General features: G+C 36.6%; 1 protein-coding gene across 2 annotated transcripts in view; it reads right to left on the reverse strand.

Moving 5' to 3' along the window:
* Window positions 1-25,796, reverse strand: part of ADK (adenosine kinase) — a 573,035-nt gene that overhangs the window by 501,218 nt on the left and 46,021 nt on the right. For both annotated transcript variants that reach the window (XM_028511304.2, XM_028511305.2), the window contains exon 2: window positions 24,992-25,066. In XM_028511304.2, the coding sequence (XP_028367105.1) occupies window positions 24,992-25,066 (75 nt within the window). The remainder of the gene's footprint in view (window positions 1-24,991; window positions 25,067-25,796) is intronic.

Below are 25,796 nucleotides of genomic sequence, written 5' to 3' on the forward strand. Positions count from 1 at the left end.
TCAAGCGTATACGAGTAGCTGTGCTCCCCTGCTAGAACTTCCAAACAAGCTCTCAAGGTCCAAAGTCACACATATAGTTAATGCTAAACCAGAACTTGCTACACAATAGGGTGAAAATAAATCATTCCATAAATACCTACAACTAAGATTGCCTCCAGAAATACAACAAGTAAAATTCCTAAAAATCTACAGATATTACCACATAATCCAAAGAATCCAAATAGTATCCTGCAAAATTTTACAGAATTGGTAGAATCAATCAGATAAACAGTGTGTGTATAGTAGTAAGAGTTTAAACATATTTGATTGGCTCTTCTAATTAAAAAATAAAGCCTGATTAAAACATTCTTGGGAGGAAGAAAAGGGAGGCCAAATGTTAATCACCATAACAATGTTTCCTACTAAAGATGAAATTTAAGAGGTTTATAAAGAAACAGATTAAGAGTAAACCCCAGGGTTAAAATGAAAATAATAGCAAAAGTACATGGATTATGAAAGTAATATTTTAAATTCTCATTAGTAAACTAGATGATGATTAAAACTTAGAGAAAGCTGAAGGAGAAAGACTTAAATTGGATTTAAATCTACAAAAATTTACTCTTTGTATTCTAACTTTTTTCCTTATGCTTTTATTTTTTTTAAGTTGATAATTACTCCAAATGACTAGCCACATGTTTTGTTAAAGGAATTTTTAAAAATGTGTTAAGTGTGATATGTCACTGCTTTCCTCTTGGGCCATATCAAGAGAACTGGCCCACTTAATATAATACCTATCATTTATTTCTTTTTTCTTAAATTTCTATTTATTAATTTTATTTTTTAATCTCTTAAAGTTTTTTTTTTTATTTTAGGTATTACTTATTTATTTTTAGAGAGAGGAGAAAGTAAGGAGAAACAGAGGGAGAGAAACATCAATGTGTGGTTGCCTCTTGTGTGGCCCAAACTGAGGACCTGGCCCACAACCCAGGCAAGTGCCCTGACTGAGAATCCAACTGGCAACCCTTTGGTTCGTAGGCCTATGTTCAGTCCTCTGAGCTACACCAGCCAGGGCTATTAATTATATTTTTTAATTGTATTTTATCGATTGTGCTATTACAACTGTTCTAATTTTTCTGCCATTGCCCTCCTCAACCCAGGACCCCCAGCTCCCTCAGGCAATTCTCCCACCATGTTCACATCCATGGGTCATGCATGTAAGTTCTTTAGCTACTCCATTTCATATACTTACTTTACATGCCCATGATTATTCTGTACCTATCTATTTGTACTTCTTAATCCCCTCACCTCTTCATCCATTCCTCAACACTCCCTACCCCATCTGGCAACCATCAAAACATTCTCAGTATCCATGATTCTGTCTCTCTTCTTGTTTGCTTAGTATGTCTTGAACATTCAATTGTTAACAGATATGTATTTTTGCCACTTTATAACTCATAGTTTTGATTTCCTTCTTTTTCTTAAAAAAGTCATACTATTATATTTCATTATTATATTTCATACTTCATATAATAATGGTTTGGTGAGGATGAACTCTAGTTTTTTTTCTTATCTTAGAAACACTGTATCTGCCCTTATATTCTAAATGACAGCTTTGCTGGGCAGAGCAATCTTGGCTGTAGGATCCTGCTTTTCATGACTTTGAATATTTCTTGCCAAATTCTTCTAGAATGACTTCTTTTGAGAAATCAGCTGACACTCTTATGGGAACTCCCTTATAGTTAACTAACTTCTTTTCTCTTGCTGCTTTTAAGATTCTCTCTTTATTGAGACCTTTGGCATTTTAATTATGATGTGTCTTAGAGTGGGCTTCTTTGCAGCCATCTTGCTGGGACGCATTGTGCTTCCTGGACTTGCATGTCTATTTCCACCTGTTTCCTTCAACAAATTACGGAAGTTTTCTTTCATTATTTTTTCAAATACATTTCTAAATTCTTGCTCTTTATCTTCTCCTTCTTGTACCCCTGTGATGTGAATGTTGGACCTCTTGAAATTGTCTCAGAGGCTGCTTATGCTATCCTCATTGTTTGGATTCTTTTTTCTTCTTGTTGTTCCAACTGGTTGTTTTTTGCTTCCTTATGTTCCATATCACTGATCTGATTCTTGGCTTCATCCACTCTACTGTTGTTTCCCTGTAAATTCTTCTTTGTTTCAATTAGTGTGTCCTTTGTTTCTTACTGGATCTTTTTTATGCTTTTGAGATCCTAAGTTCCTTGAGCATCCTTATAACCAGTTTTTGAACTCTGCAACTGATAGATTGCTTATCTCCATTTCGTTTAGTTCTTTTTCTGGAGTTTTGATCTGTCCTTTCATTTAGGCCATGTTTCTTTGTCTCCCCAATTGGCAGCCTCCCTGTGTTTGTTTCTATGTATTATATAAGAGCTGCTTTGACTTCGTGTCTTGATAGTACGGCTTTATAGTAAATGTCCTGTAGGGTCCAGTGGCACAGCCTCCCCTATCACCCAAACTGGGTACTCAAGGTGCACCCTTCTTGTGGACTGAGTATACCCTCCTCTTGTAGTTGAACCTTGGTTGCTATTGGCAGATCAATGGCAGGGATTGACCCAAGTCAGTCAGCTGCAAAGACTGTCTGTGACCACTGACCACCAACCTCTGCCCTCTGTGGAGGATCAGTTGTGCAGAGGGCAGGATGGTTGTACTCCGACATGGTCTATAGCTGTCCCCTTGGTGTGCTGGCCCTGGTGTTTCCTGTGTGGTAAAGGCCAAGATCAGCCCCCACCTATGTTTTGCCTGGGGCACCCTGCCTGAGCTATAAAGCAATCTGAGATGGCTGCTTGTGCTGGGCTTGGAGATTTACAGACAAAGACAAACTGTGAATCTAAGCTGGTTGCTGCTAGTGCTAGGCCTGGGGGCTCATTGAGGCCAGCTGTTGCTTGTCTAATAGAATTTATGAAGCTGTAAGGCATGAGCAAAGACCAGTCAATCATATGGAAAAGCAGTTTGGGTGGGCCCATAAGTTGAGTGATGCAGCCTCTTGGGATCTCTAAGGCAGGTCAAACAGTGTTAGCCAGGTTGATAGAGTCTCAGATATGGCTCCAGCTTGCTGGCTCTGTGGGGGGAGGGTTTAGCAAAGGGACAATGGCTTCAGCTCACCTTGATGCCAGACACTTCAGTTTCTCTCTGTATACCACTGGTGCCTTTCAAACTGCTATCCTGGTGCTGGAGCTCTGAGGGAATGAGTCTGAGTAGGTGAGTCTGTGTGTGGGTTCTTTAAGAGGAACTGACTAGGGCTCCAGCAATTTCTTCTACCAACTCAATCCCTGCTGGTTTTTTCAGCCAGAAGTTGTGGGGACTTATCTTCCTGGCACTGGAATGCTGGGTTTGAAGGCCTAGTGTGGGTCTGGGACTCCTCGCTCCCAAGACACCATTCCCGAATTTTTATCCACCAAATGTGGTTGAGGGACCACCCTGTTCTGTGTCTCTGCCCCATCTATCAATCTGGACGGATGTGGTTTCTTTAATTCTGTAGTTGTTAGACTTCCATTCAACTCCATTTATGATGGCTGAGTGATGGTTGTTCTATATTTTAGTTGTAATTTTGATTAAAAGGTGAGCCACAAAGAGGCAAGCCACATCTGCCTATGCCACTATCTTAACTGAAGCCCTCCCATTTATTTCTGAATACATTTTAATCTGGGTCTGTCCCTATCACTTCACTGTGATTTACATAGCTAAGGTCAACACTGACATCCTATTGTAAAATCCACTGGATTCCTGTTTTTTGTTTTGTTTTTTAACTTATTTACAGTTGCAGTTGACATTCAGTATTATTTTGTATTGGTTTCAGGTGTACAGCATAGTGGTTGGACAATTATATAATTTAATTAGTGATCTCCCTGACCAATTCTAGTACACGCCTGGCACTGTACACAGTTATTACAATATTACTGACTATATTCCCTATGCTGTACTTTATATCCCTGTAACTATTTTATAACTACCAATTTGCACTTCTCTATCTTTTCACCTTTTTTACCTAATCCCCAATGCCCCTTCCATATGGCAACTCTAAGTTTAGTCTCTGTATCAATGAGTCTGTTTTTGTTTTGTTGGTTCATTTATTTTGTTCATTAGATTGCACAAATGAGTGAAATAATATGGTATTTGTCTTTTTCTGAATGACTTTTTTCACTTTGCATAATAACCTCTAGGTCCATCCATGTTGTCGCAAATGGTTAAGTTTTCATTCTTTTTTATGAACAAGTAATATTCCACTGTATATATGGAGCCACATCTTCTTTACCCACTTGTCTATTGTTGGATACTTGGGCTGCTTCCATATCTTGGCTATAGTAAATAACACTGCAATGAACATAGGGATGAACATAGGAAACACACATCTTTTCAAATTAGTGTTTTAGGTTTCTTCAACTATATACCCAAAAGTAGAATTGCTTGGTCATAAGGTAGCTCTATTTTTTATTATTTTGAGGAACCTCAATACTGTTTTCCATAGTGTCTCAACAATTTGCAATTCCACCAACAGTGAAAGAGGGTTCCCTTTTCTCCATTTCCTTGCCACTTCTTGTTTGTTGATTTCTTTCTTTTTTTTAATATATTTTATTGATTATGCTATTACAGTTGTCCCATTTCCCCCCTTCTCTCCCCTCCACCATGTACCCCCTCCCACCCACGTTTCCCCCCTTTAGTTCATGTCCATGTGTCATACTTATGAGTTCTTTAGCTTCTACATTTCCCATACTATTCTTTCCCTCCCCCTATGTATTTTCAACCTACATTCTATGCTACTTATTCTCTATACCTTTTCCCCCTCTCTCCTCCTCCCACCGCCCTGCTGCTAACCCTCCATGTGCCCTCCATTTCTGTGGTTCTATTCCTGTTCTAATTGTTTAGTTTCTTTTGGTTTTGCTTTAGGTGTGGTTGTTAATATTTGTGAGTTTGCTGTCCTTTTACTACACATGTCTTTTCTTTATCTTCTTTTCTTAGATAAGTCCCTTTAACATTTCATAAAATAAGGGCTTGGTGATGATGAACTCCTTTAACTTGACCTTATCTGAGAAGCACTTTATCTATCCTTCCATTCTAAATGAGAGCTTTGCTGGATAGAGCAATCTGGGATGTAGGTCCTTGTCTTTCATGACTTGGAATATTTCTTTCCAGCCCCTTCTTGCCTGTAAGGTCTCTTGAGAAATCAGCTGACAGTCTGATGGGAACTACTTTGTAGGTTACTGTTCCCTTATCTCTTGCTGCTTCTAGGATTCTGTCCTTCGTTTTTACCTTGGCTAATGTAATTATGATGTGCCTTGGTGTGTTTCTTCTTGGGTCCAACTTCTGTGGGGCTCTCTGAGCTTCTTGGATTTCTTGGAAGACTGTTCCCTTTGCCAGATTGGGGAAGTTCTCCTTTATTATTTGTTCAAATACGTGCTCAATTTGTTGCTTTTCCCCTTCCCATTCTGGTACCCCTATAATTTGGATATTGGAATGTTTAAAGATGTCCTGGATGCTCTTAAACTTTTCCTCGATTTTCTGAATTCTTATTTCATCATGCTTTCCTGCTTGTTTGATTCTATCTTCCTTCTGTTCCACTGTATTGTTTTGAGACTCAGATTCCTTCCTTTCACTATTGGCTCTCCTCCGCGTATCTTCCTGCATCTCTTTTATGGTAACCTGCATCCTTTTATCTAAATTGCGCCCAAAATCAACCATTTCCATGAGCTTTCTGATCACCAGTATTTTGAACTGCGTATCTGATAGATTGCCTATTTCTTGGTCGCTCAAAAGGATGAGTCCTGGGGGACTGATCTGCTCTGTTGAAAACATATTTTTCCCTGTCTCTCCTTTTTTTTTCCCCCCTGTCTGGTCGCTCTTGTTATGGTGGGGGGCGGAGCCTTAGGTGTTCACCGGGACTGGGCACCCCAGTCGCTAAATTGTGACGTTATATGTGGGGGCGGGAGCGGGGACGGGAGAAAACAATGGTGATAGTTCCATTCTCCTGGTCTCAGACCCTTCTCTGGGCTCCTGGGCTGCGAGTTCTGCCCTGGTCCACAATCGCTGCCCCTCTGGGTCTGCCAGCCACAGCTTGTGTACTCAGGGATCACCGCTGCGTTCTTGCGCCCCGATGGCTGTCGCGCCGATTTTGCACCAAACTTTCTCCGACCTCTGCGCTCCGCCAACCCGCGCCAGCCCTGCACCTGCCCAGCTTGTCTTCTCCTACCAGTCCCGATGAACACGTCTACTTCAACTTCTTGGCTGTCCGACTTCCATTCTGATAAATCCTCTGTCAGTTCTGGGCGTTATTCTGTCTGTAAATTATTGTTGTTGTAAATTATTGTTGTTCTAATCTTGGTTGTGCGAGGAAGTACGGTGCGTCCACCTATTCCTCCATCTTGCCGGAAGTCCCTGTTGATTTATTTCCACTGGAGTCTTGTAGGCTTTATATCATTAGACATCTGTTACATCTGATACCATTAACCACTCTGTCATACAAACTCACTATACTTCATGAGACCTTGTCTTAGTTCTTCTGCTAAAAGCTCATTATTTCCTTTCCATCTCCTTCTATAATTCTTCTTTATCTATCCATCTATTAAATGTTCTATCTTCCAGCCCACTTCTTCTTTTACTTTACACCCTTTCTCTAGAAGGGCTCTCTGTTGGTTGCTTTAGTACCACCTATATAATGAGGATGATGATGATGGTAATAATAGCTAGCATTATTAAATCGCATTGTGTAAAATACAATTAAATGCGATGTTTATTTACTGTAGATCTCTCCAGCCATGAATCCTCTATCTACCTGAAACATAAATCAAACTCTTTCCTAAATATGTCCACCTAGTTATCACATATTCATCTCATACATGAACAAAACTGAACTTAATTTCTCTATCCCTTCTAAAATGCCCTTCCTCAGTTGTAAATATCACCATCTACTCAGTCACTAAAGCCAAAAGTTGGAATATCATCCCTGGCACCTTTGCTCTCTTCAATAATCACCATGTCTTACCTTTATAACACTAACATATTATTGAACTTTCTCCCAACATTCTATCCTAAATACAATGATCAGGTCATCATCTTTCAACAGGTCTATTACTACAACCTCCTTTTTTTTAAAAGATCTTATTTATTTATTTTGGGGGGAGAAGGAGAAAGAGAGGGAGAGAAACATCAGTGTGAGAAACATCGATCAGTTGCCTCTGCACCCTCGATCGGTTGCCTCTGTTCCCCCATCGGGGACCAAACCCACAAACTAGGCATGTGCCCTGACCAAGAATCGAACCCAGCAACCTTTCGTTTTACACAATGACGTCCAACCCACTGAAACACACCAGTCAGGGTCAGCCTCCTTTTTAATCTGTCTCCTCAAATCCACTGACCTACTGCAGACACAGTGATGTACACAATTCCAAATGTGAACCCAACCATGTTGTCCCCCTACTTAAATCCTATTGCCCCTAACAGGAACATGAGACACATTCCAAGTTCCTTAGTAGCCAAATAATATTGCCTAACATATGGCAAATACATAAATTACCTCATTCAATCCTCACATTTTAATATTCCTATTTTAATATACTTATTATAATATTCCTCATTTATTCATAAGGAAACTGGCTTCCATAGATTAAGAAACATAACTAAGGTCACACAACTTCAAGTGTCTCCAGAAAACACTCATAATTAACCTCTATTCTGTAATGCCACAGTAATAAAGTAATTTCTTTCTCCATCTTTCTCTCAAACTACTAGATGCTAAAGGGAAGAAATTTACTCAATATGTATTTCCAGTATTTGGAAAAATGCTGACCACAAAGCAGGTGCTCCAAAAAAAAATCTGTAATGAGCTTAAATGAACTTTAAAAAATGAATCCATGTTTAGGTAAGCCTTACAAATACCATTATCCTCAATATTCAAAGTCAGGTCTGAACGTCAGAGTTATCTACAAGGAACACCATCTAATTTTATCTAGGGCAAAGTGAAAACTTCCTGAATGAGTCTGTGGTTCTTTGTATGCATAATTTAGGTCTTATTTTGGAAAGCCCCAGAGTAAGTCAAAACCAATTACTAAGTATGTGAAATAATATAAAGATTCAGAATCAAATACCAGTTTATTTCAAATTATAGGACTCTAACATTCTAAAAGAGAGAATCATAACAGCCAAGGAATATCTTTCTTTTAATGCAGGTCACAGGTAAGTTAAAGAAAATATTTAAAATTCAGTATTATTTCCAAATACCAGCAATAATCTAGTTGAAAACTATTGTACTCACAGAAACAATTATATTTTTAAAATATGTTCAATAAACCTAAAACTACAAAATTTTACAATAACACCAAGCTATCCTGTTTAATATTGTAACAACTAATCACATGATTATTTAAGTTTAAATTAATTGAAATTAAACAAAATTTTAAACTTCAATTCATCAGTTATACAACCATACTTCAAATGTTCAAAGTTAAATGTGATTACTGGTTGGGCTACCATACTGGACAGCACAGATACACAATACTTCTATCACCACAAAAAGTTCTAGTGCACCGCAGAGCTGCGGAGATGATAACTTAGCTCAGGTTTTGTTTTAACTTCAATCACTTCTACATAGTTTGAATTTTTTCCAAACAAACATTTTTATAATGTTTACAGCTAACAAATTTAGCAATAATCACTACTGAAGACATAAGTTTTTTTAAACCTAACCATTTTATAACCCTGTATTTAATGTATTTCAAGTGTATGTGTTAAGGAAACATACAAAAGAATACCTAAAATAATGGAGAAATATGTATAGATTTTAAAAACTCATATGATAGAAATCTCATTTTTTCCTAAATTAACCTATAAATGCCATACAATTCTAAACAAAATTCCAGAAAGAATTTTTGTAGAATTTGACAAGCTTATTCAAAAATTTATGTACAAAAGAGCCAAAAATACGGAAATTCTTGAATAAAAACAAAAAGTGTAAAGACTTCCCCTATCAGGCTTCAAGAATTACTGTAAAGCTTTACTTATAAAATAAAGCTAGGGCTGCATTATTCAAGGACAAATAAACCAACAAAAAGAACTAAGAATGTATAAACCGAGCTATAGATAAATAAAAATTGGCATTGCAGATCAGTGAGCAATGGTTGGATTATTTACAATATATTGATATAGCAGTTGATTCCCCAAAAGGAAAAAGTTTAAAACATTGAATCCCTACCTCACATAAGATACAAAAATCATTTCAGGTCAATTAAAGAGTACACAAAGCATAATGTTAAAACTTGCAAAAGAAAATACTACAAAATAGCTTTATAAAGAATTAACTTTACAAAAGTGTCAGCATTTCACACATAGTTTTAAAACAATTATAACTTTTAACTTTACATAAGGAGTATCATTTGACACTCCAAATATTGTTTCACCTTCAAACTTAATATACACTCATTTATAGAAGTAATTCATCTTAATTTATACAAATAATTCAATTGTAAATTTTTGGCATTAAATAATCAGCACTGAAATTTATGACCAACTATTGTCACTTTGACTATTTCTGAAGTGAACATTAAGTAATATCTGTCATGCATGTTTACATTACTCAAGACTTACCTAAGGTTTGTATGGTTACATCATTAAAGATTTTGATCTGTGAGGAAACATCTATTTCCTCAACTACCCTAGCTTCTCTTCTTAAACAGTATTTTCATGGCTAATAATGTTTTTTTATTTCCCAATTACCATTTCATTAATTATGTCATTCCTCTCACCTCTGTGATACATATCTGGTATCAGGAAAAATTAAGGCAAACTTGTCTTACACAGATTCCTTCCCTGCCTTTTCCATCCCTATTAATGCATATGTCTTCCTTTACTCTCCAAAATTAGACCAATACTTATCCAGAAATATTTATATGTTCCACATTTCCTCCTCCCCTCACACTACTGTGGCTCTTCAATGTGCTAAGAAAAAAAGAGATTATTTTCAATAGCCTACACATCATGCCACAACTGTTCCTATTTTTTCAATTGTTTTATTTTGGCAAATTGGACACATCAAGTTGACTAACTTAATTCTGCTTTTCTTTCAATTAGATAACAATTCTATATTTTTCTTATCCTGGGGGGGAAAATTAGCTTTACAATCCTCAAATAAACAACATGATATTCTAGAAGAATATTAATTTTAAATGTCAAATAATTATCTAATTGATATTTCTCAATCATGGTAATGCTTGGTCTATTCCAGAAACAAGTCAACTGCAAGCAACATACAATTTTGCAATACAAGGCGTTCATTGTTTTGAAAATTTAGTTAAGAACTGTTAAATCTTTCAATCTCTTACAAAAGATTTATTAATCTACTCTAACACACTAATTAAAACTTAATATTGATAAATTGGGGTGAGGGGCAAATTACACATTTTTTCTCACCTATACTATATCTATAATTGAAAGGAAATAGAATTTCATGAAGTTTATAAACCTTTGCATATGTACCATAATTACACCAAAAAATTCTGGATATATAATTGAGGTTTTTAGTTTCAAATTAATATTTCTGCAGTAAGGTAGCAGAGAATAAATAATACAGTTTTTAGCCCCAGCTGCTTTGGTGGCTCAGTGGGTTGGGCATTGTCCTGCAAACTGAAGGTCACTGGTTTGATTCCCAGTCAGAGAACATGCCTGGGCTGCAGGCCAGATCCCCAGGTGGAGACATGCAAGAGAAAACCAATCGATGTTTCTCTCTCACATAAATATCCCTTTCCCCATCTTTCTCCCTCCCTTCCCTAAGAAACATCAATCTGTGGTTGCCTCTCATGCATTCCCCAACTGGGGATCTGGCCTGCAACCAGGCATGTGCTGTGACTGGGAATTGAACCGGCAACCCTTCGGTTTGCAGGCCTATGCTCAATCCACTGAAGCACACCAGCCAAGGCAAATAAATTAAATCTTTAAAGAAAAAAAAAAAGAATACAGGTTTTACAATGAAAACAAGTCCGTATTTCAAATCCCTGCACTATGGCTGATCTGTTTTTCTGGTCATGAACAGATTTCTCAAGATCTAAATTATTCTTTATGAGGATACCTAACTTATAAAGTTGTCATGAGGACTAATTGATACCATATAAAAGCATACCTAATACATGTCAAATAAATGCTATTATTAACAGAAAATAATTGCTAAAAATTATTATTCTCTTATTTTTCCCTTTACTCTTAAAAGTCTTTCAGATAAATTCTCCATGATCCTTCTTTACTTGATTTTAATTTTAAATAAGATTTTATTTATTTATTTTTAGGGAGAAGGGGAGGAAGAGGGGAAAGAGAAGGAGAGAGAAACATCGCTAGTACTCACCCCAACCTGGGACAAACCCCAAAGTCAGGCACACCTTGACCAGGAATTGAACCAGTGACCTTTTGCTTTGCAGCAGAACACCTAACAACTAAGCCAAACTAGTCGGGGCGATCCATGGTCCTTCTTTACATTCAACCCTTTGTGCTGCACCAGTCTAATTTACAAAGACCGCTATATATGATGGTGCTTGTCCATTAAAAAACTACTTTGAAAACTTAACATCACTGGGGAAAAAAATGTACCTAAAAGCAAAAGAAGTATCAATTCCCTCCTTAACTTTAAACACTGATCACTTAAAATCTCACTTTTACAAAGTTCTTTTATAAAAAAATATTTTTAACTCAGGCACTATTTGCCAACACTAAATACGCTAAGGCATGTGGCAAAAGTATAGTGCAGTTTCTCTGTACCAAGAGCTTACTGCATATGTAAGATTCACTGAGATACTTTTCCTCATTGTCTCTCCCCTCAGCAATGCCTTACATGCTGCATGCCACATGCCTCCCCTTACATGCCGCATGTAAGAATGTAAGAATTATATAAGAATTTAAGAATTATACTATGTAAGAATTATACTAGGTATGTTTAATTATAAACCTAGTACAAACAGAATACTGAGCTTCCTTTCAAGTAATATATTAGTAGAAAACAGAAGAGAATAAGGAAATGAGAGCAAAGCAAGTCAAAGGAAATTGTAAATCAAAAGAAAAAGAAGCCTTTTGTTCAAAACACTGCTTACTTGAGGAATTATAAGTTAAGATCATCACATAAATTACAAAAATTGTTCAAAATTTGAAACAAAGAATGAGGCCAGCAATCAACAAAAGATTTGAACTAATGGAAAGTAAGATATTTATTTCTCCAGCAATTGCTCTAAGAGGAAGAAAGCAGGCTTACTAATTTTGAATCCCCAAAATCTGGCATGTAGTTATCACTATTAGTTTGTACAATATGTTTCAATTATCAATAATTTAAGAATCTAGTGAAAAAATAAAGGTAGTGTGGCATGGTGAAACAGGAAAAACATAAAGGTCAGGAGTTACAGATTCCATCTCAAGTTTTCACTGTTAATTTTAATTACAAGTAAAACATTTAACTTCTCTGAGCCTGTTCCTCTGCTGTAAAATGAGTAAGGAGAACTGAATTATCTCCAAATCCCAATCTACTCCAAATTCTACGAATCTATAGTTATAGATTTCCTCCTACAATACAAAGAATAGTGAAATATACACATGCGCATACCCCTTGGATGTCCACTTTAATACAGGCACAAAGGCTATCTATTCTTCCTTCCAAGAGTTCGTTAAAATGATACTAAAGGTTAAAAAAAAAGTAAGCATCTAAAGTAACAAGAATAATATAAGTATTAATGATCAAGAAGTTTCTATACATTTTCAGTAAAAAGAGAGAAAATGAGGAACTCAGCAGAGCTAAAGAAACTAAAACCTCAATTGCAAGAGAAAGAGGCTACATATAATTAGCAAACCTAGTCCACAGGCAGAAGCTGTAAGTCTCAGAAAAAACAGATAAGGCACAGAGCTAAAAGTGATGGACTGCCTACCAACCCACCATCACAACTCAAAACCCGGAAAATAAATTAAGAGGATTATTCCCTCAAGAAACCAAATGGAAGCATCTCTAAACTAAGGGACACCAGGCAAAACAAGAGAAGTAGGGAGGGGCAGATGAAACTGTTGTCCATTTAATTATGCTAACTATAGCCCCCTTTTCCTGGACAGCTCTAATAATAAAATAGTCAGGCTTTATTTTTCAAAATAACTTCAGAAAGGAAACTAGAAGGCTTCTCTTTAAAGAAACTGAATAAACTTCCAGACACTAAAATTAGGGGTCATCCCCCCAAAAAACAGGCTTTTGGCCTAACCAAGCCACAGGAAATTCCCATTAGTAAACAAGCCCAACGCATGTGTACCAACCTTGCAATGAAGTACTGAAAATAAAATATGTGATGGGTGGAGGTGTGTTTTAAAAACACAACAAAACACTTTTGACTTATTCATGAGTGTTCTTTGGCAATGTAACAAACTCAACCATATCTTAGGTGGTTAAAATAACAAATAGTATTATCTAACAGTTATCTGATGATCAGGAATCCAGGAGTGGCTTAACTGAGTGTCTGATTCATTGTCTCTTATGAGGTTGCTGCAATCATGTTAGGGCTCAATAGAGGATGAAGACTCCACTTCTAAGTTCACTTTCATGGATATTGGCAAGTCTCGGTTCCCCACTGGCTGTAGGCCAGAGGCCTCTTACCTCCAGTCACTTGGGCCTCTCCATAGGGAACCTAAATATCCTCAAGACATGGCGGTTAGCTTCTCCCAGAATGAGTAATACAAAAGAAAGTTACAAAGAGACAGAGAGAGAGAAACAAAAGATCAAGTATACAAACAAGTGAGAAAGCACCCACAATGGAAGACACTTGTCTTTTATGTCCTAATTTTCAAGGAAGCATACCATCACTTCTGCTGTATGCCACTGGTTTACAGATCAGCCTTGCTGTAAACTGGGAGGGGACAACTCAGAGAACATCAGGAGGGGATCATCAGGAACCCTCTTGAGGTTGGCTATCATAGTCTGTCCTCTGGCCCTCAAAGACCCCTGCCTCCATTTCTCACATCCATATGTGGTGCGGTCCCCCCGCCCATCAAAATTACACGAGGAATAGCAAGCATATGGTAAAAGTAATGGCATGTCACTTCCAAGGTTAGGTTATAAAAAAGACTGCAGCTTCCATCCACGGAAGGGATAACGCCATTCTCTCATTCCCTCAAATGACTGGCAATAGGACAAACAGCTGTCATGTTTTTAGGGCACAGAGGGGCCCACAAGGTAAAACACTGAGGCCCTCAGTGCAACACTTCTGAAGAAACTGAGGCCAGCCAATAATGTGAGTGAGCTTGGAAGCAAATTGGTCACCCAGAGTTGAGCCTTGAAATGATTGCTGCCCTGGCCAACAGACTGCCTACACTTAATCAGAGACCCTAAAGCCAGAACCACTCAGCTATGCCACACTCTCAACTTCCTAATCATCAGAAAATACACGAAATACTAAATGTTTGTTTTTCTAAGCAGCCAAGTTTTGGGGTAATGTGTTCCACAGCAGTTGATAACTATTATTACACACTAAGTGATAATTTTATTAAAACTTTTTAAGATTTATAAGAGCAATTTGGGACTGTTACAAAAATCTTAAATTTTACAAAACGTGGAAATAGAAGGACCAACTCTACCCACCCTACCCTCCTATGACTGTTAGAGTTTAGAACATGTCCTCCCAGACTTTGTCTTATTCCTATGCAAAAAAAATGGAATGAGCTTTTTAATGCCTTAGCCTTAAATGTGACAGCCAAAGATCACTTAATATTGGAGGGAAATCTCCAATGTGAAGGAGAAAGACCACAATAAATAATCAGAAAAGAGTAATCCACAGAAAACAGAGAAAAAGCAAAAACACAGGTGAAACTTTCAAAAACCAAACAAAACTTTTTGTAATTAATATGCCTAGACCAACAAGAGAAAAAAAAAACTGCAATCATAACATCAGAACAAAATCTTACATAATAATTTACTAACACCAAGGGCAAAAAATATATATTAAAAGCTTCTATAGAGAAAAAAAACCTGGTGATATACAAAGGGAGAAGATGTGTTCAATGATGGAAAACAAGAACACATCCCTTTGAAATTCTCAAAGAAAACTCTGTATTAACCAATCAATAAGGTGTGAGGGAAAAAAATTAAATGATCATCAGTTATAAACAAGGATTCAAAAATGTACCATACATGCATTCACGCACTCTTTTTCTTAGGATGCTACTGAAGGATATGCTACACACACAAAGAGAAAACCAATAAAGAAGTTACAAGATGCAGGAAATGAGATCCAAAACAGGAGGAAGTCAAAAGGAAGTTCCAGGAAGACCGTTGTTTAAAAAAAAAAAGTCTACCAACACAAACAGTTCAGTTTAAAGCACAAAGACAGAGAACTCTAGAAGGGAGGTTGCTTGAGGAAAATTGGTTGACGGTCTTGCTAATTTCAAGGAAAGGGAAAGAAGAAGGAAGCTATTAATAGGCAAGTGACATTTAAAGAGTGGTTTGAAAATTTGAACACATAATAGAAAATAATTCAAATGAATAGAGGATGCAGTAAGTAACTGTAAAAAAAAAACAAAAAATATATAGGGAATCACATTCCATAATTTTATTCACAGTGATTACTGATTTATTTCAGTGTAATATAATAATATGTGAAAGATGAACAACAGGAAATGGTGGTAGGTGAGAGCTAAATCTTTAGCTGTTGAACTAGGTGGTCAATATATAATATCTAAAATTGACAAACCAAGCAAAAGCTACATACAGACCTCAGACAGCCCCTAAGCTTGGGAATGGGAGGAAATGGTATACCTAGAAAATTAACCTTTAATTCACCTAGCCTCACAGGAAACATTCAGGAATATACAGGGGTTTACCAATTACTAGAAACTGGTCAACAAGAAAGTAAGTAATCAGACACTCTTCAACAATTTAAAAAACATCAAGAAAGTATAAAAATCCTGGTAAGCCCTGGCTGGTGTGACTCAGTGGATTGAGTGCCATCCTATAAACCGAAAGGTTGCTGGTTCGTGTCCCAGTCAGGGCACATGCCTGGATTGCAGGCCAGGTCCCAGGTTGGGGGTGTGGGAGAGACAACTGATAGCTATTTCTCTGGCTCATCGATGTTTCTCTCCCTATTTCTCCCTCTCTAAAAATAAAGACATAAAATCCTTTTTTAAAAAATCCTGAAAAGAATGGCAAAACAAAGCTCTCAGGTCTGTAGGAATCCTCTCTACCATTACCCAATATGGGTGATCTCATCCCACAGGAACTTGAGGGCTTTAAGTGTGCCCTTCCACAGTGAAATGCTACTTTGTCCTCTCATCTGGAAGCCATCCTAATGGAATCATGTTCTTCTGGCCTTTTCTTACATTAAAGCATCTTTTACCTGTTGCCTCTGCCATCAATCACCCTTATGAGAATCACACATAGCAAATATGTATTAGTATATTATTTAGAAATAGATAAATGCCAGGAAAGAACACCTAATAGAAATTAAAAATGGGTTTCTTCTGGAAAAACAGCACTTATGAGGAATGAGGTAAATGCAAAAGCAGAAGTAGAAGACACACCAAAGGACCAACATTTTTTCTTAAAAACCCTTAGTACTAGTTTATTTTTTAATTAGTACTAATCTTATATAGATAATTGTCTACTGGAAATGCCAAATACATTTTTAAAAAACAAAATCAAAACAATAATAACATTTTATCAAAAAAATTTTAACTCATTTTCATATTGTAAGATGCTAATAAGTATATACTTAATTTATTTTTATAGTACCTAGCAACTATTCCTGAATTATCACAAAGTTCAAATGCAAAACACTTATACTTACCAAAACAGAGTCTAAAATGTAAGCTAGATACACTCTACTGAAATAATAAAAAACATGTTCAAGTGTATTTTAGAAATGGTCAGGAATATAAGGATAGGGAAATATCTACCTTTTATGAATGGGGTGCAAAAAGCTTGCTTTTTATTTCCAAGTAATGACTGCAAAAATCATGGTTAAGAATTTAAAAATCTCCCAAAATAAAAAAACAGAACTTCAAGTGCACATTCAGGATTCAGCAGCTAATAACACAAAGAAACTATTTGAGCGCCCAGTACTGATAGTACACAGCTGCCAGATTATAATCATTCTGATCACATTTCCATGAATGTTAAAAAACGAACATCTAAGCATAGTGCAGAGTAAAAACAAAACAAATTACCTAGGACTAAACATAGCATTGTCCCACAACACAAACATATACTCTCTAGGTTATATATGCTAACATATTCCTGGAAGTATGTTTATCAAAATAGTAACACTGATTACAACATCATAATATTTGAAATTTTGCACATTCTCTTTGTATTTTTATATGGCATTTGATTTTTTCTAAATAGTGCCAATCAATTAGTTGACTTCCTAAACAAAACATCTCACACTAACCAAACTTCAAACATATGAATTCATGTTCAATTGATTTTATTTTTTTTTATAAAATTTTCTTGTATCAAAACTGACATGCAGCCCTGGCTGGTGTGGCTCAGTGGACTGAGCACTGGCCTATAAACCAAGGGGTCACCAGTTCAATTCCTAATCAGGGCACATGCCTGGGTTGCGGTCCAGGTCCCCAGTAGGGTGCATGTGAGAGGCAACAATACTTTGATGTTTCTCTCCCTCTCTTTCTCCCTCCCTTCTCCTCTGTCTAAAAATAAATAAACACAATCTTTTTAAAAAACTGACATGAAATACACTGTATATATTTAAAGTTTACAATTTGATAAGTTTGATACATGTATATACTCATGAAATCATCACACAATCAAGATAAGGAACACCCCTCTAAAGATGCATCCTGTTCCTTTGTAATCTCTTCTTCCCACACTCCACCACATCCTGCCAATGCATGTGAAACCAATGATTTGTTTAATGCTACTATAGGTTAAATTGAATTCTGTATAATCTCATATAAATGAAATCATATACTATGTATTCTTTTTTTTTGGTCTGGCCTTTTTTTATTTTACTTTTCAATTACAGTTTATACTCAATATTATTTTGTTCTACTTTCAGGTATACAGAATAATGGTTAGACAGTCACATGCTTTACAGTGATGCGCCCAATATTTCAAGTACCCACCTGGCATACACAGTTATTACAACATTATTAACTACATTCCCTATGTTATATTTTACATCTCTGCGACTATTTTATGACTACCAATTTGTAGTTCTTTACACTTCACTTTTTTCACCCAAACCCCAAACCCCTTCCACTCTGACAAGCATCAGTATGTTCTCTGTATCAATGAGTCAGTTTCTATTTCATCTGTTCATTTATTTTGTTCTTTAGCGTTCGCGTAAGGGTATTTGTCTTTCTCCATCTGACTTATTTCACTTAGCATAATATTCTCCAGGTCCATCTATTCTGTCACAAATGGTAAGATTTCATTCTTCTTTTATGGCCAGGTAATATTGTATATGTGTACCACAGCTTTATTACTCATTCACCTAATGATGAGCCCTTGGGTTGCTTGCATATTTTGGCAATTATAAATAATGCTGCAATGAACATAGCAGTACATATATTTTTTTTCAAATTACTGTTTTGGATTTCTTCGGATATATACCCATGAAGGTAATTGCTGGGTCAAAAGACAGCTCCATTTTTAATTTTTTAAGAAGCCTTCACACTGTGTTGTATAATGGCTATAGCAATCTACATTCCCACCAACAGTGAATGAGCATTCCCTTTACTCCACATCATCACAATACTTGTTTGTTGAGTTACCGATGATAGCCATTTTGACAAGTGTGGGGTTGTAACAGGGTGTAGCCAAGAGGGGGGCCCCAAATAGGGATTTGGAATGGGGTCCAGAACTCAAGGTGTCCAGGAAATACTAGGATGTCCTCACCACCCCTCCCCACAGGTGTGAGTTGGGGGAAGGGACAAATGGAGCAGGGCCTTTAGGGCTGTTTTGCATAGCAACAGCTTTGCAGCTAACCTCTGGTGTGGTCATTTAACATATCTATAACCTTTAACTGGTTGCATAGATATGTTAAATAGCTGTGGCCATGCTCTGAGCCAGGGGAATGGAAGTAACTTCCCCACCAAGATGTGACTGGGGTGGGCAGGACCCCCGAGTTACAGCACCTGTGTGGGAGCTTGGAGAAGACTGGCTCCGAGACATGGGGCCATGCCGGCCCAGACTCACGATGGCAGCCCAGTAAAGCTGGAAGGACATGGGAGTGCTGGCGAGTGTAGCGGATTGTGAGAGGAGTTGGAAATGGGGCTGCAGGGGAAGACTGGCACAGGGATTTAAACCGAGAACCGGCAGCCACTGTGGGGAGAACCACAAAGTTTTGGCAGAGTGGAGACTCCCGCAGCCATTGTGCCGAAAGAGCCACTCAGCTGTGGCAATAGAAAAGAGAGCCACTCAGCTTTGCCCCCGCAGAGTGGGGACCCCCGCAGCTTTAGAAGGGGAAACCACCAGCGGGCTTTAGCAGAGATCCCAGCAACGCAGCTTATGGTGCCAGAACCAAGGGAGGCCTACCAGCCAACACAGATTACTGGGAAGAACCGGGGGCTGCCTGAGCCACGGACTTCCATTTCTTTTCCTGAGATATGGTACCCCAGACTGGGCAAAGGGGGAAGGAAGGACTGTGTGTGTTTGTGGGTGTTTTAAGGGACTTTGGGATTTTGATGAAGACATTAGGTCACTACTTTAAGTTTGTATAGCATTAAATAAACATTTCCTTTCCTTTTCACGTATCTCTGGCATTTAGAGATGTCTTTCCTATAAGGCAGCGGACATAACGAACCTGGGGAGTTCCTTTCAGTAATAGTATATTGCCTTCAGCCCCAGCTTGGTTCCCTGTGTTCTTTAACAGGGTGACACTGTGGTTTTAATTTGCATTTCTGATGAATAGTGATGCTGGGCATCTTTTCACATGTCTCTTGGCCATCTGCACAGCCTCTTTGGAGAAGTCTATTCAGGTCCTCTACCCAATTCTTAATTAGATGGTCTGGTTTGGGCGGGGGTGGGAGGCAGGTGTTAACTTGTATAAATGCTTTATGAATTTTGGATACTGACCCCTTATTAGATGTATCACTGATAAATATGTACTACCATTCAGTAGGTTGTCTCACTTTGTTCATGGTTTCCTTTGCTATGCAACAACTTTTTAGTTTAATGTAGTCCCATCTGTGTATTTTTTCTTTTGTTTCCTTTGCCCTAGAAGACAGATCTGAAAAACATATTGCTGATATGTTAAAGATTTTACTGCCTACGTTTTCTTCTAGGATTTTTACAGGTTTGAGTCTTACATTTAAGTCTTTAATAATTTTGAGTTTATTCTTGTATATAATGTAAGAAGGTGGTCTAGTTTCATTCTTTTTCCTTTTTTTGCATGTATCTGTCCAATTTTCCCAACACCATTTATTAAATAGACTGTCTTTACCATACTGTTTGTTCCAGTTGTCTGGCTTCTTTCAATGAACCCAGTTATTCTGTGGTTTAACCAATCAATACCCCATTCCTTTTTTATATCCAACTAGTATCCAACTAGTATTCCACTGTACGAGTAAATAATCTGTTTAATGTTGATAGACATTTAGATAACGTCTAGTTTTTAACTATTAAAAACAAAGTTAAAATGACCATTCCTGAACAAGTTTTTATGGGCATATGCTTTCACTTTTCTTGCATAAATATCTAAAAATGAACTGACTAGATCAAATAGTAGAGTTATGTTTAACTTTTTAAGAAACTGTCAAACTCAGTGCAGCATTTTACATTACCATGAGCAGGAAGCTCCAGTTCCCCAGCATCCTGGCCAATATATGGTATGCTCTGTTTTAAAATTTTACCCATTCTAACAAATGTACAATAGTATTTCACTGTAGCTTTAATTTACATTAAAATTAAATATCTTGGCTATTGCAAATAATGCTGCAATGAACATAGGGGTGCATATACTCTTTCAAATTAGTGTTTTGGGTTTCTTTGAATAAATTCCCAGAAGCGGAATTGCTGGGTCATAGGCAGTTCCATTTTTAATTTTTTTAGGGACATCCATACTGCTTTCCACAGTGGCAGCACCAATCTGCATTGCCACGAACAATGAATGAGGGTTCCCTTTTTTCCACATCCTCATCAATACTTGTTTGTTGATTTACTGATGATAGCCATTCTGACAGGGGTAAGGTGATATCTCATTGTGGTTTTAATTTGCAGCTTTTCATATATCTATTGGCCATCTGTATATCCTCTTTGGAGAAGTGTTTATTTAGGTCCTTTGCCCATTTTTACTTGGATGTTGTTTTGGAGGCATTTTTTGGTGTTGAGTTATATAAGTTCTTTATGAATTCTAGATAATAACCCCTTATCAGATGTATCATTGGCAAATATGTTCTCCCATTTGGTGGGTTGTCTTTTCATTTTCTTGATAGTTTCCTTTGCTGTGGAAAACTTTTTAGTCTAATTTGTTTTTTTTTTTTCTTTTCTTTCCCTTGCCTGAGGAGTTATATCAGAAAAAATACTGCTACTAGAAATGTCCAAGATTTACTGCCTATGTTTTCTTCTAGGATTTTTATGGTTTTGAGTCTTACATTTAAATCTTTAATCCATTTTCAGTTTATTCTTGAATATGGTGTAAGAAGGTGGCCTAGTTTCATGTTTTTGCATCTATCTGTCCAATTATCGATCCCAACACCATTTATGGAATAGACTGTCATTACCCCAGGGTATGTTCTTGCCTCCGTTGTCAAGTATTAGTTGACCATAAAGGGTTATTTCTTAGATCTCTATTCTGTTGCTCTGATCTGTATTAGTATAGTATGACATCAGGTAGTATGTGTTTCCTCCAGCTTTGTTCTTCTTTCTCAAGATAATTATGGCTAGTCATATGTCAGAGAAAGACAAACACCACATTATCTCACTTATATGTGGAATTTAATGAATAAAATAAATGGAAAAACAAAATGGAAATAGAGACATGGATACATGGAAGACACTGACAGCTATCAGTGTAGGGGGACTGGATGAAAGAAGGTGAAGGCATTAGCCAAAGGTCACATACACACAACCCAAAGACACAGTAGGGTGTGATGAAAGTCAGAGCGAAGGGAGACAAGGGCTGGTGGAGGTGGGCAAAGAGGGAGAAACGGAGACATCAGTAATAATGTCAAGAGGCTGGGGTGGGATGGGGGGAGTAGGGGGTAAGTGCAGACAACTGTATTTGAACAATAAAATAATTTTTTAAAAAACAATAAAAATAAATTTTAAAAAGTTCTGTTGGGTTTTTTTTACAGATTTTATTTATTTATGTTTAGAGAGGGAAGGAAGGGAGGGAGAGAGAGAGAGAGAGAGAGAGAGAGAGAAACATCAATGTGCGGTTGCTGGGGGTTATGGCATACAACCCAGGAATGTACCCTGGCTGGGAATCGAACCTGGGACACTTTGGTTCGCAGCCCGCGCTCAATCCACTGAGCTACGCCAGCCAGGGCAAAATTCTGTTTTTTAAAAAAGTTAAATATAGTCATAAAGTTTTGAAAGATCTAATTTGAGATAGTTGATAAAAGTCTATGGATACTTTTTTTAAAAGTCTTAATTGATGTTTCTCTCTCTATCTCCCTCCCTTCCGTCTCTAAAAAATAAATAAATAAAATATTAAAAAAAAAAAAAAAAGTCTTAATTTAGTACTATGTTCTAGCCACTGGACATACTACTCAGCAAATAAACTAAAACCTTAAATGGATTTCACAATAAAAAAGAGTATAATAAAAAGATAAATAAATGAATAAATAAATAAAAGATTGCTATGGCAATCTGGTGACTCTTGTGCTTCCCCATACAAATTTTTGGAATACCTGTTCTACTTCTGTGAAATACGCCACTGGTATCTTGACAGGAATTACGTTGAATCTAGAGATTGCCTGGGTAGTATGGATATTTTAACTACGTTATTTCTTCCAGTCCAAGAAAATGTTATATGCTTCCACTTATTAGTATCTTCTTTAATTTCCTTCTTCAGTGTCTTATAATTTTCTTAATACAGGACTTTTACATCCTTGGTTAAATTTATTCGTAGGTATTTAATTTTTTTGATGCAATTGTAAGTGAGATTGTGGTCTTATTTCCTTTTCTGAAAGTTCATTATTGCTGCATAAAAATGCAACCAATTTCTGAATACTTATTTTGTATCCTATTACTTTACTGAATTCATTTATCAGTTCTAGTTGTTTTTTGAAAATTGTGACAGTTTTGCTTCTGCCTTTTTTTTTTCTTGTATGATTGCTATGGCTAAGACTTCCAGTACTATGTAGAATAAGAGAGGTGAAAGTGAACATCCCTGCCTTCTTCCTGATCTTAAGGGAACCACCTGTGGTTTTTGCCCAATGAGTATGCCTCTGGCTCTGGGTTTGTCACATATGACATTTATTACATTGAGTTATGTTCCTTCTATCCCCATTTGGCTGTAATGGGTGCTGTATTTCATCATAAATGGGTGCTGTATTATATTAAATGCTCTTCAGGACCTATCTATATGATCACATAATTTTTATCCTTCATTTTGTTTATGCTCTGCATCACGTTTACTGATTTGTGAATACTGTACCAACCTGGCATCTCCAGAATAAATCCCACTTGATGATGGTGCGTGATCATTTAAACTATAGCTGGATCCAGTTCACTAATATTTTGTTGAGAATTTTTAGCATCTATGTTCATGAAGGGTATTGGTCTACAATGTTGCCTCTTAAAATGAGCTGAGTCTTCCCTCCTCTTGAATTTTCTGGAATACTTTGAGAAGCATAGGTGTTAGTTCTTCTTGGAATGTTTGGTAAAAATCTCCTGTGAGCTATCTGGTCCAGGCTTTTGTTTGTTGAGAATTTTTTAACAACTGCTTCAATTTCACTAGTTGTAATCTTTCTGTCCAGATTCTCTGATTCTTTCTCATTCAGTTTTGGAAGATTGTATGTTTCTAGGAATGTTCCATTTTCATTCAGATTGTCCAATTTGTTGGCATACAGATGTTTATAATATTTTCTCACAATCCTTTGTATTTCTGTGGTGTTGGCTGCTACTTCTTTTTGATTTCCAATTTTAATTATTTGGGTCCTCTCTCTTCTTTTTTGATGAGTCTGGTTAAAGGTTTGTCAACTTTGTTTATCTTTCCAAAGAACCAGCATTTGATTTCATTGATTTATTGTATTTTTTTAGACTCTGTTTTGTTTATTTCTTCTCTGATCATTGTTATTTTCTTTCTTCTACTCCCTTTGGGCTTCATTTGTTGGTTTTTTTCTAGTTCCTTGAAGTATAAAGTTACACTTTTTATCTGACATTTTTCTTGTTTCTGAGGTAGGCCTGTAATGCTGTGAATTTCCCTTTTGAGGCTGCTTTCATTGTGTTCCATAGTTTTGGGGTTGTTGTGTCCTCATTTCATTTAAGGAATCATTTGATTTCTCCTTTGATCTTGTTGTTAAACCATTTCTTGTTTAATGACATGTTATTTAGCCTCTATGTCTTTGTTTATCAGTTTTATCCCTTGTGATTGATTTCTAGTTTCAAACCCTCATGGTCTGAGAAGATGCCTCATATGATTTCAATCAACTTAAATTTCTTAAGACTTGTTTTGTTCCTAACATGTGGTCTGTCCTAGAATATGTTCCATGTAAACTTGAAAAGAATGTATATTCTTCTGCTTTGGGATGAAATACTCCACTGACAGTAAATTTTAAATTTTAGGAATTTTTAATTTGGAAAATCAGAAATTAAATCATTAATAATATATACTTCATCCTTGCAAAGAATAAAAAAATAAATTTAAAGTGAAATAGCAATAGGAATGAATAAATGCACCAAGTTTTCCCTGGGGAAATGTGGTCAATTACTCAATAAATAATGATAGGGCACTTGAAATTAACCAGTTTAAATTTCCTGAGTTTTCCTCCAATTTAAAATGTTAGACAGTAAAATCAATTCTAAAGTTTTCATCAGTTTCTCTTTAGATATGTTTTCCATAGTACATATGAAGAGTTTAATACTTACTTATCAAGGAAATCCTTATCCACTACAGCAGTGATGTCAAGAAGAGGATTTCCCATTCCAAAGAGAATATTTTCACTAAAAGAAATAGAAGCACAAGTTAGAAATATTTCTGAAAGTAAGACAATGTGTAAAATGTACACAAATATAAATATCTTTACTCATCTTGAAAATAAACCAGGCCTACTACTTTATTAAACCTCTGATTCACCTATCACATGTAGAACAACAAATCAGAAGTAGCACAAAGCCATTTAGAAGGCATGATGACCTTTAAACTGGATGATATAAGAAAATATAACAAAAAAATAGATCACATGATTGTTTCCTAGTACTCAACAGCTAATGATTTAATCTAATTAATTTCAATGTTTTTTAAAATCTCTTACAATAAAGCTTTACACTCAATAAACATCATAATTAACTCTAACTAGTTAAGATATCCAACTACTGAAAGTAAGTAGAGAGCACAGAGCAAGCCCTGCAGGATTTGAGGACATGGACACTCATATCCCCCCCAACCTCCACACCTTGTGGTGATATTATGATTTACAATAGGAAATATATTGTAGGTGACTACTGCTCAATCCTTTCAGGAAACTTCATGAAATGTGAAACAGAGCTTCCTGTCTAAAAGACAAAGGAGGAAGAATTTATACACTGACTACTGTCCACCATTGCACAAGTATGCAGCATGGTCCCTGATGACAGGTGCTATCAAGTTGCAATGGTCCAAAACCTGTAGAACTTACTGCAGCAACAGTGGATGTGTAAGAGGTTTGGACAATGGAATTTAAAGTAGCACATA

The sequence above is a fragment of the Phyllostomus discolor genome, chromosome 5, assembly GCF_004126475.2.
Source record: "Phyllostomus discolor isolate MPI-MPIP mPhyDis1 chromosome 5, mPhyDis1.pri.v3, whole genome shotgun sequence".
NCBI lineage: Eukaryota > Metazoa > Chordata > Mammalia > Chiroptera > Phyllostomidae > Phyllostomus > Phyllostomus discolor.